The sequence below is a fragment of the Vitis vinifera genome, chromosome 2, assembly GCF_030704535.1.
Source record: "Vitis vinifera cultivar Pinot Noir 40024 chromosome 2, ASM3070453v1".
Lineage (NCBI taxonomy): Eukaryota > Viridiplantae > Streptophyta > Magnoliopsida > Vitales > Vitaceae > Vitis > Vitis vinifera.
In genome coordinates this window covers 3,757,356-3,769,786 of record NC_081806.1, presented here as the reverse complement: position 1 = coordinate 3,769,786, position 12,431 = coordinate 3,757,356, and the positions used below count along the sequence as shown (strand labels likewise).

At 32.9% G+C, this 12,431-nt stretch overlaps 1 protein-coding gene and 1 long non-coding RNA gene across 2 annotated transcripts; one reads left to right on the top strand and one right to left on the bottom strand.

The window, feature by feature from the left end:
• Positions 1–3,027: 3,027 nt before the first annotated feature.
• On the top strand, positions 3,028–6,201 carry LOC104881793 (uncharacterized). Its single transcript, XR_787722.3, has 2 exons — positions 3,028–4,651; positions 5,628–6,201. It is a non-coding gene; the product is annotated as an uncharacterized LOC104881793 (long non-coding RNA).
• A 279-nt stretch (positions 6,202–6,480) lies between these two features.
• LOC100253072 (dehydration-responsive element-binding protein 1E-like) lies at positions 6,481–7,411 on the bottom strand. The gene has a single exon (XM_002276117.5). The coding sequence runs from the start codon at positions 7,332–7,334 to the stop codon at positions 6,600–6,602; it is 735 nt and encodes a 244-aa protein (XP_002276153.1). The 5' UTR covers positions 7,335–7,411; the 3' UTR covers positions 6,481–6,599.
• Positions 7,412–12,431: the final 5,020 nt, after the last annotated feature.

The window sequence follows — 12,431 nt, the reverse complement described above, 5'->3', positions numbered from 1 at the left end:
ATCCGGGTAATAAAGATGGACCAGGAACTATACCAAGCCTAAGAGATCTAGGTAAAAGAGAAAAAAAAACACTTACCGAAGGACTTTTCCTGCTCATTGGGTCATTGTAAATACAGCTGCATTGTTAACCTTGGGAACTATTGTCGTCAAGTCAATAGTGGCATAACACAAAGAATCCATGGCAGACTTATGAAACATTGTACAAGTAGCTGCAGTGTAGCATAGGCTTTGTGTATCTAGCATAGAAAATACCTGGACCAAAACGAGAAGCTCCTCCTCTGCTCAGCTCGAAATCACCTCCCTATAGCTCTTCTTGCTTACAGCTTCTCCATGGCTTTCAAACTCTTCTTCTCAGTTCTCTCTCACTCTCCCTCATGCACTCAAAATTTCCCAGAACCCCCTATCTCAGGAAAAACTCACCCCCCTATCCTTACTCTGTTTTTTCCATTTTCTCCTTTTTTTGCTCTGTTTTTCCTCCAAGATCCCCTCTCTCATTTCTCTTTTTCTTTTTTTCTTCTTTTGCCTTTTTCCCCAGATCCGGAAATCTAGCACCTGCTCCCTACAACTGCCTAAGGATAGCTCTTTCTCCCTCCTTTCACTTCCAGCCGGCCTCGGGTGGATAAAGAAAGCAGAAAAAAATAAGAAAAAAAATAAAAACCCCGCTCATGCCCCTAGCTGAGGGGGTCTACATGATGGTATTTTATTAAATAAATGCATTATATACATAGATAAAATGTCAATTAATTTGGCCCACTGATCATGGGCTCTTCTTGGTTTACATTGCTTACGTGTTCCCAATCCACGTAACTTAAGAAACCATAGGGCCTATTTCTTTCGAGCCCCAACATGATGAAAACATAGAAATTGGCTATTAATTCAACCCAATGATGAAAAAATTGGTAATTATGGATTTATCGGTATTTATATTTAATGGATATATCGAAGATATATTGGTGCATATTTTGATACAAAATATAGGTGAACCTAAAATTAATAAAAAATTATAAAAATCTAAGAAAAAACTCTTAAAAATAAAATTAGAAGTATAATAGATATTTTAAAGTTATTTTGTTCAAGAAATTGATATATGTATAATATAATTTGTCATATTTGATAATAATATTATATGTGCTAATAACAAAAATATGAATTTCATAAGTATATATTTATTATTAAATTATATCAAATATTATTCGATGATAATATTATGATATTTAATTCTAATACATAATTTAAAAATATATTTAATATTAAAATTATAATTTATTTAATTAAATTGTATTAAATGATATAAAATAAATGATAATATATGTATAATTTTTAGTACTTAATTAATATATTAATGATATTAAAAACACTATGAAGAAAATTATCATTATAATTTTTATATTTTTGGTATTCAAAAATAGATGAAATTTTTTTCATTTAATTATAAAATAATTATAATTAATTTGTTCTTTAAAACATTTTTTTAAATTATATTTATATGATGAATTTGAGTATATATATATATATTTGGTGCAACTTATATAATAAGGGGTAAACTTGCCCTAATGGTTAACTCAACGTAAGTTAAATCTTTTGATTGGGGTTTGATCCTTGTAGCGAAGGCGGAAAATTTAATTTTTAAAATTTGACCAAATCAAAATATCGAGGTACCAATATTTCTCTCCTATATATTGTGTAAAAATACACCGATATTCGATATTTTAATCACTGGTTGAGCTAACCCACCTCATATGATGGAAAAAAAATAACAAAAAGAAGGCCATTACTAGAGATCCCGATGTCTATGCCAAAATCCGCTCAGGTTGGTTCAACCATAAAACAATTTGAAAAACTTAATCGAACAAGAAAGGGCATCAATCTATGGTTCAATCGATTAAGAAAGGAGAAAAAATGGAGGATCAAACTCCTGTACTTGAGATGAGGAGGAGAAAATTTTGAATTTGTCACATATGTTTGTGAATCTAGCATTAACGTTAAATGTTATTTGAAGAAGTTCATAATGACAATTACAATAGAGGTGGAACAAATTAATTGAGTAGGTAATGCAGTCATCAACACAACATCCTTGTGTTTGATGTTGATTCTACGAGTTTGAGTCGAATTAATGATTTTTGTTTATATTGCATTAAGAGAAGAGAAAAATGGTGATAATGATGGCAATAATTGAGGGAAAGTAAACAACACGACAATAGTTAACATTCAGTGAACCCATTCATTAGTGAAGCTAATTTTATACAAAGTAAAGATTGCAACTCTAAAAAAGTTGGTTCAAGTGTAAGAGTAATGGGAAAGTAAAGTGGGGAGATAAGAAAAGAGGACAACATTTGACAACAGATCTTTTTTGGTAATTTTGAGTACATATAATGAGACTCAACACAGTAATTCTCTACTCCTCCCCTCCTTATGACATGAGTTATGAGGCCAACTTTATTTAAATTATGAGATGAATTTAAGTTCAACTTACCACGAATATGATATATTTAATTATCTATTTATATAAATTAGACAAAAAAAAAATTAAATAAACACATGGATAAAATTGAAACTTTCCATTTATGGAAAGACATAGAAGAGGGAATCAAGAGACTAGTAAATAATATATTTTTAATTATAATCAATATTATGCAAACTTCATGTCATAACATGAATAATGTCTGTGTTAATATTGTTTTCTTCATTTTTAAGTATCATAAAACAACATCAAACATCGAATTGATATTATAAAGAACCATTAGAATGTATCCTATAGAAATTAATGACATCTAATCAAATCAAATCAAATATTTACTTTATATTAAGCATTGATCGTGCACTTTCAATATTTATATTTTTTATTAATACACGTGATATTGTAGATATATTTGGTTTTATAAATAAAACAATTTATTATTGTTTATTTTATTATTTTTTTGACAAGTTTTGATCACTTTTGATCCCGTCATTGAATGTTTGTAGAATTTCTAGTATTTATTATATTCACGTAAAATACGGTCACTAATATTTGGTGAGAGTTGAAAGGAAAGGTTGGAATTGGAAACAAAGAGTCGTGATAGGCCAAACGCTGTCGAGCCTTAAAGAAAGGTCCAACAGTTGCCCAAAACCAATTGGGGGTACAAAATCCAAAACAGCGCATAATCTGACCCCGGAAAAGAGTCGGCGTTCCGAATTAGAACCACAGCTTGAATCGAGGAAAGTCACCACATCTTCCTCAACCTGGCGAAATTGTTTGGTGAGGGTACTCAGTTTTCAAAATCCGTTTTTCTGATTTCGAGTGCCTTTTTTTTTCCGTTCTATATTGTTTTTGTTTCTGATGCCTTTGGAATTAGAGTGCCTTCTTTTTTATTCTCAATGTTGTCTATTTTGATTCCCAGTTATGTGATCTGTTCATTTCTTCATTGGAACATCTACGGGTGTTTTATTTTTTGAGTTGCATGCCAATTAAGTCAGTCAATTGAACTTTTGCATTTATTTTATCTCCCTTCATTTCCTGAGTTTGCCCTTTGCTCCGTTTGTTTCTGAAAGTGTGGTTGCCTTTTCTGTCAAGGGTATGTTTGGCTCTTGAGAAAGAATGGGGAAAGGAAAGGAAAATGATGAAATTAGATTGAACAAAGAATCCAAATTTCCTTCATTGCCTGGTTCTGTCTGAGATCCGAACCTAGCCTAAGAGCCCATATATTTCTAGGGATATTTTGCTCTAAAGTGGATCGAAATTCTCATTCATATGTATGTTTCAATTGGCTCTTTGGAATAAAAAAGATCTGGTTCACAGACCAGAGGAAATCATCTTCTTTTGTATTGGGTTTTGGTTTATCAAGTCCCACACCATTTTCAGCATGTATAGATGAAGCAATGCTTAGAAGGTGAGTCAACTCTGCCACAGATTTCAAGATTTGCTATGCTATATTTTCATAGAAAATACATCCTTTATAGAGAATGCTACACCGTTATAAAGTAGGGCCCTGGTATTAGTCTGATTTGGAACAACAGCACTTGATCTTCTGGTCCTTAATCAAATATTTATCTCAGTAGGGGTAGTTTCTTATTTGTCATCTTGTCTTTCCCATATAACATCTCAAACAGATGGTCCTCTAAGCTTCTTAGGTCCTCGAATTGTCACCATGAGGACTTAGTGGATGAAATGAAAGAAGACTCAAATGTATCAGAAATTTATTATAGATTGTGGCCTCATCGAGATTGTGCAAATTGTAATTTCAGAATATTGATCACACCCTTATTCAATATTTTGCCTTATATTTGTTGTGATTATATAGATTGAATAGCTTTTCAGGCTTGCATGTGGCCAATGTCAGCATTGAATTCAGGCAAAAACCTTTTGGATGCCACTACATCGGTATTCTAAATATAGTCAAAGTATGCTACTTGGTTTTGAACCACTTGTTGAAATGAAACAACTACAATTATATGGTGGTTGGTAGGCAACAGGAGGTTTAGTCTTTTGTAATAGTTTCATTTATGGATGATTTGTGTCATTACTATTCGATGCCCAACTTCAAAAGAAAGCTCAACAAAGGGAGCAAATGTCATTTTCAATGGAGATTTGAAGGCAGAAAGGGGAAGACTTCAAGCTCATTTTCAAGTATCAGCATCAACTAAATGAAGAGTACCTGGAAATGGTGGCAAGGTAAATATCAATCCACTGGTTCTGTATTTCTTCTAGTTTTTATCCTGGTGGTATTTTTTGCACCATTTTGGTCTTTTATGTCTCTAATTTAGTTTGTGCTAATCACGGATTAATTTCCAGTCTTTTATCCTAGTGGATTTCAACATTTTGGTATTTAATTCAGATCTTCCAAAGTTGTCAATATAAATTATATAGTCAAAGGGATTTGAATGGCAGGGAGAGAAAAATGAAGGGCTAAGGACACAAGTATAAACATTGAAATTTGATTCAAATCAACCATCTGGATTTAAAAATCCCTTTCATCAAAACTAAGAGCTTGCTGTTTAGCAGTGATTATAAGAAGCGTTTTTAGCCTTTCAACCACTTGAAAGCAAATCCTTTGATAAAAAATTTCAAGTGCTAGAAAGGTTATAAGCACTTCATAGAATCACACTACTAAACGGATTCTAAATCTAACTGATATTTCCATTTTAATGATTTTCCCAGAAAGCCGTGTTTTTTCTTATAGGAGTCTTTATGTCACTTATGTATTATATCATCTCCAGAGCCACTTTGCAAGCTAAAATGTTGTGGGTTTTCATTTGGGTGGTGATCATATGGGTTAGAGCTGCTTGTGCTTGAGACATGGTGAAAAATGCTCTGGTTTCGTTAGTTTCAAAGAATCAAATTTTGTTCTCGTTTGGTTGTCACTGTCTTCAGCCAATCAACACTGACATGTAACAAGTTTATTGTGGGTGGTGTCCATCACAGAAAAAAACAAAAAAATTCCCCGTCTCTCTAGTTTCTATTGTTCTTCATATTTTCTTTCAGGATCCTGTTGATTTCTGAGAAAACAGAGGAACAAAATAGATACCGATGCAACCTGTAGTCATTTGATCGGGTTATTTTATCATGTAGAAATTTTAAACAGTTGTTAATTTTCTTACTAGTTACTGGTGTAACTGATTGTCATTTAACGAGATTATTTATTTTGTAGGTCTCTTGATGAGTGGGATATAACCAGAAAGTTGGTCGGTTATTTCTCAACTCCAGGGCTGCCCCATCTCATGGGGATGTGACTTTCCTGCCAATTTGGTTTACGCCAATGTTCCAAGGGTCCCGTATTATGAATACTGAATATAAAAGGACCTTGTTCTAGCTACAGTTCAATAAAGAAATATGCCGACGAATTTTTGTGGAAAGGGGTATGTGCTGCCCATTCTCCTCTGTTCTTTGGATTTAGAAGTTCAAGAAATGCAGCCTGCTAGTGTGAAAAGGAGTCTATAGAAATCTTAACCTTGACTTCAAGCTAAACACCAATAGCTAGAGTTCACATGCGGAAAAGTGTTCAATGAACTTGCAAATACAGAACCCGAAAAATTTAAAACATGACCCTACACCAGGGAGTCTGCAGTGCCTGATGGTCTGTTCTCTACAACCCTATGAACAATAGGTTCAACAATAGATTTAAATTCCCTTTTGTATACTACCCGTTGACTCTTTATGCATTAGCAAAACATTTTTCTGCTTGCACCATTGCTGTAGTCAATTATAAAGTTCCTGTTCCGTTAGCATGCTGGTTTTTTTTCCCCTTTCTTTTGGTGAATCTGCTTCAAGCATATATAATAATTCTAATACAAAAAAAGTTCTTGGCATTATATATGTATGAGTTCCTTTTAATCATTTGGTCACGTTCATGAGAGCTCATCGAGAAGTATCCTTTTCCTTAGAGAGAGCGAGTGTGGGAGGTATGTGTTTCTAGAAAGTGAGCTTTCCGCAAATCAATCTGTGCTTAGTACGAAATATTGGACTGTGGTGCAGTGTTCTACATGTGTATAATAATGTTACGCTGAGTACAAAGAATCTGTTATAGTATCCAATTGAATCAAATTTAACTAGTTTTCTACATATAGGTTTAAAATATAACAAAGGATCAAAAATCTTAGTAGCACCCTTTATCATACTCTCATCAAATTGAGTAACTCCATAGTGACATATCAGCGTCAAGTTCAACATCCTCCCACATGAAACCGTCCCCCAAACAAGGAGGAGGAGAATGTAGGGGCTCTTCAGCCATGGTGATAAGCAACCCTGCTGTATCAAAAATCAACTCTTCACGCGTTAACAAGAGGTTCTGGGCCGAGGTCTTGATGCTCTCTGGCCTCCTGTCAGTTCTAGCAACTGATTCAGCAGCCTCCACACTTTCCTTCCTTGCGTCTCCACTTGAATGGTCTTGAAACTCCTGAGGCCGGAACGCCTCTGCTGCTGCAGCTGCTGCCCTCCTAATCTCCATGGAGTCCTTCGAAACTGGCACGGGCAAACTCCACGCAGAGTCAGCAAAATTCAAACAGGCCTTCCGGCCCCTAAACGCTAATGCAGCAACATCATGCGCCCGGGCAGCCATCTCAGCAGTTGGATACGTCCCCAGCCATATTCTCGACTTCTTATTGGGCTCCCGCAGCTCGCACACCCACTTGTTCCCGTTCCTCCTCCTCACTCCCCTGTACACCGGGTGCCGTGTCTCCTTAAACTTCCTCCTACCGGCGCGCTTCTTAGGCCGATCCGACGCCAGCAGAACTTCCTCGTCGGATTGGATGGTCCTCCGGGTCTGCCAGTCCGACGCTGAAGAACTCTCTGGCGTGCTGACAGAATGGGAATCCGACGGAAATGGATACGAATTACAAAATTGATTGAAGAAGTCCATTTGAATTTGCAGTGAGAGAAGGAAGTGTTGGTAGAGCTGGAATTGTTCTGTTATCGTTTAAAAGAAATGGAAGCGAGGGTGGGAAAGAATATATAGGTTGAGGTATGCCCAAAGTAGAAGCGATTAGGACGCGCACACGGGTTCTACTAGATACCAGCTGGATAAGGAGGGCCACGGCTCCTACTAAGTAAGTGGGAACACATTATTTTGACACTTTGACTAGCTGCCTACGTGGCATCATTTCCTACATTTAACAAATGAAAACGTGTTCTTTCTACATGGGTCGGGCGCATATCTCCTAAGGAAAGTGAGGGGTTGTCGGACTTCCGCGAGACCGTAGCCCCCTTCGTCATCTAACATCAAGTGGTCTATTGCTTAACAAAGCAGAAAAAGGAAAGTCCTATCATGACCCAGTCCAATTTTTCCTTTCAGCAGGTGACAAGTGATGTGATGCGGTAAACCATTTTTTTTTTTTATAAAAAAAAAAACTCTGCGTCCGCATATATTTTTTTTAACACTACTAATAAATTTAAATACATGTAAAAAAAACCACAAAAGAATTAAAAATTGAAAGCACAAAATTTTCTTTCAATACATTTAAATTTAGAATCTCAAATTTTTATCACTTCTTTTTAATTTTAAAAAAAAGCAAAAGGATAGAGAAAGACAAGACGTGGAATGAAAATAATAATAAAATGTAAAAAATCATAAAAATACATAAAATCAAACATACTTTCATAAGTTAATAGCAATCATATATTAATAATATTTTAAGTCAATAGAAATTAAATATTAATAATATTTGATTCCCTTAATTTATGAAACAATACTTCTTTTCCATAATTTTAAGATACTTATTATTGTATTAATTTTAGGGCCATTAATGTTTTTTAAAAACAAAACTTTAATGTTCATCTTGTAATCTCTTAATAAAGATAAATTTCTGTTTTTAAAATACTTTAATGTCCTATGTTTTTAGTTTTTTTTTTCTCATATAGGTGGAGAGGTTTGCACATCACTCATTTTTTATGGAGAGAGAGAGAGAGAGTTGTATATTTATATGAAAAAAAAATAAAAAGAAGAGATAAAAACAATATTTTATTAGGATTTAGAAATGGAGAGACTTAGGATTTGGAGGTAAAGAAATTCCGGATTTGGGTTTCATGAGATTCTTGGTATTTTGGGATTTTTTTTATAAAAAAAAATGAAAAGATTAGGGTTTTACGGAATTTGGGTTATTGAGAATGAGAGGGAGACAAGGAGAAGTTAGGGTTTCACAAAAGTTGGATTTTTCAAGAGGGAGAAGAGCAGATGGACAATTTTTTTCTTGGTTCCTTTGAGTGTTTGGGGGCGAAATTGAAGAGAGGAAGGAAATTTTTAGCTTTGTTTTTTCCTTTTCTTCACATGTGGGAGGATTACTTAGTAGCTTAGGTGACAGAGGGGAGGGTATGTTTTGGCATTAAAAACCACATCAATACAAAATATATAAAAGACCAAATATTTGTTCGAGTAGTATGATTAATTTTAAATTGGGAAAGTTTGATTCTCATTTTCATGATATTTTCATGTCAAAAAATGAAAATACAACCCTTTTAGAACTTTCGTTGATACCATTTTTTAGGGGTATCTATTTTTTGGCTCCTCCAATTTATATGTACATTTTTGTTAAGTTGTATATTTTAATAATTTATTTTGTAAATGGTGGTGGAAGAATTTTTCAAAATGATTGATTTAGAAATAAACAATAAACTAAAAAAAAAATAAGATAGATACATAACTTGAATTCAAAATCTAATAAAAGAAAATTTGAATTATCAAATATTTATTTTAAAATTTTTCTTTAATAATTTACAATTATTTGTTTCTAGTTCTTTTTTTCATATATTTTATTTGAATATAAAAAATATTTTAATTTTGCTCTAACTTTGAATCAGACCTTTCCATCTATTTATACCATTATTATTATTTTTAAATGATATTGGTAAAAAATAATCCAGAAAAGAGTTTAACTCATTAAACGAAAATAATAAATAGTTGAGTTATAAAAATCAAAGATATTCCTGAGGGTGACACGCGGCCGCCTCTAAAGCTACAGATGGAAGGGCGGTGTGACTCAGGGATGACGTAATAGCTAGTGACGTAGTAAGGTCCAAGGGTAGCGGGTGGCAGTTGACAGTGGTTGTACGAGGTATGAGCCACGGAATCACGTGTAGTTTGGGGAAAACCACTTTTGTGTGTAGCCAGTATTGGAAAAGAAGTGGATAACACCTGTTATACTTGAGGCTGTTTGATTTGGTCTTTTTGCCATGAGGCCTATATGACTCCGTCGGTCTAATCGCACTACTTTGAACCTGCCTTAGATATTTTGAAGCTTTAAACTTCACCCATGGGCTTTGGATTGATATGGATAAGGTTGTTCTGTTTGATGTGGATAAGGTTGACCTGAAAAAATATCATCCTTAACATGATTGAAGGTCCAGATATTATTCCATGTATTATTTATTTTTAATTATTAAAATAGAAAAAAAAAAAAAAAAGTAAAAAGAATAAGAGAGAAATCCAATATATCTTAATTTTTAATTATATTAAATCAACGAGTTGATCTATTTGTTTTATTTGTTAGAGTATCTTTAATATCCAAATTTGAGTCTATTAATTATTAATTGTATGAAATTAATAAAATTAACATATATTTATGAATTTAGGATATTTAAAATTCATTTGACAATGTTTTTCTGGAATTGATTTTTAAAAATTGTTTTTAAAATCAAGAAACAAAAAATCATTTTATAGTATTTTATAAAAATAAGCATCTTTGACAAATTGCTTTTAAAAATAAGAAACAAAAAACTTGTTTGGATAAATTTTTTGTTTTGATTTTATAAAAACATTATAAATTCAATTTATATAATATATATTAAATTTAATTTCAATTATATTAAAATGAAAATAGTTTTATAATTACAAATAAATTAAAAAATAAATAGTTTTTAGTAAAACATGAATAATAATATTATAATAAAATTATAAATTATATATATTTATAAAAAAAACATATTATTTTAGTATATGTTAGAAATATAAATATATTAATATTTTCATAAAAAAATTATTAAACACAAATAATAATATTTTTTAAATGAATAATGAATAAATTTTAACTTTTTTAATATATAAATGAGTCAAAATTTTCATTGTATACATTTAGTATTAAATTATGAACATAATATTGTTTTGATTTAATTTGTAACTAATTAGATCGATTTTTTTAATTCAAAATTATTGTAGACCCCCTTTGGAAGTGAGGACCGGGGAGGTTTGTTTTTTTTTGGAATTTTCATTATATTGTTTGAAGGGGTAGGGGACCCCACGGGAGAGGAGCAGAGATGTCATGTTGATGATGGAGGCCATCCTTGCTGACGGGAGGTGCAGTGGAGCTGGTGATGACTTGCTGAGGAAGACAAAAAAAAAAAGAAAAGAGGGGAGAAAAAAGAGGAGCTGGTGCGAGAAAGAAAGGGGAAGCGGTCTGGCCGTTGAGAGGGGGAGAGATTTTCAGCTGCAGAGGGGGGTTTTTCTGGAGGAACAGGAAGAGAGATATTTTGAGGGGGGTTCCTTTCGGCTGTGAGAAGGGGGGATATTTTCTGGAGGATGGAGGCTAGCTAGAAGAGAGGTTGATAGAGGATTTTTGGTGGTTTTTTTAGTTTGAGAGAAAACTAAGAGGCAGAGAGCTGAGCGTTTGGTGAGAGAAGAGGTTCGGCTGTTTCAGGAGTTTCGTTGATTTTAGAGGAGAAAATGGGTAGCAGCTAGGGGAGAAGAAGAAAACCGGGCAGCACATGCATTGGAAAGGAGGACGGGCAGCAGCTGGGAGTTTTGGGGGCTGGAAGGCGAGGTAAAGGAAAAAAAAAATCTGGAGAGCAGAACAGAGGAACGGGAAGAGAGAGAGAGAGGAGCTGGGAAAGAGGAGGTTGAAAAAGGATTTTCAGCAAAAGGGATTTTCGGGATTTTCCAAGTGCGAATCAGAGAGCATATTTAACTGATCCGTGAGTTGCATTGACTGAGCTTTAGTTCATTTCGTTTTCTTCATTTTGGTGTTGTTGGAATTATTTTTGTCTCTGTTTTATTTGAGTTTGATGCCCGAAATCATGCTTTTCACTTCTGTTAATTCCACCCACCTTGGCCACGGATGTCGCCTGAAAATGGGTCTCTCCATCCATAACCAGTCATGCCCAGAAATTTTAGCGCTGTTTCGAAAAAATCAGAAAATGGGCTTCTCTACTGTGAAGGTCTCTAGCAAAGGCTGAAGCAAAAACAAATAAACAAATAAAAAAAAAACAAAAGTCAACAAAGTAGTACACAACCCATTATAAAATATTGAGGCCTGCAGACAATGGACCCATTTTCTTTTTTTTTTTTATTAAATGCTCTCATCTCTTTTTTAATTTCCACTTCACGTTTTCAAATAAAATTTTTAAAACTTAGGTTTTTAAATCTAATTTTCAAAATCTCAATTCTCAACTAATTTTACAAAAATTTCAAATTGTTTTCAAATAAGTTTTAAAACTCCAATTTTTAAATTTAATTTCCGAAACTTTAATTCTCAAAATCTAATTTTCAAAAATCCAATTTTTCAGAATTCCAATTTCCATATTATTTAATTAATTATTGTTACTTTCATTATTATTATATCCATTTATTTGTTGATTCATGCATTTTTAAAAGAATTCCATTTTAAATAATCCTTCAAAATTCCATTTTTCACATTTCTTTATCTAATCATTATTATTTTTGCTATTGTTATTATTTTATTCACCTTAATTATTTATTTTTGAAAATTCCATCTTTAAATAAATTCCAATTTTTAAATAAATCCAATTTGTGAACTTAACTTCCAAAATTCCAATTCTTAAATTTAATTCCTAATACTCCAATTTTCAAACAAATTTCAAAAATCCAGTCTTCACTCGAACAGTTTTAATTCCATTCTGGTTTTAAAATAATCTCATGTTTCTCTTAATTTTAATAAGCATGAACGAATTTTTCGTAATTCCGAATAATGGAATTTATGGGATTAATTCATGCAATATAAATCGGGCTTTG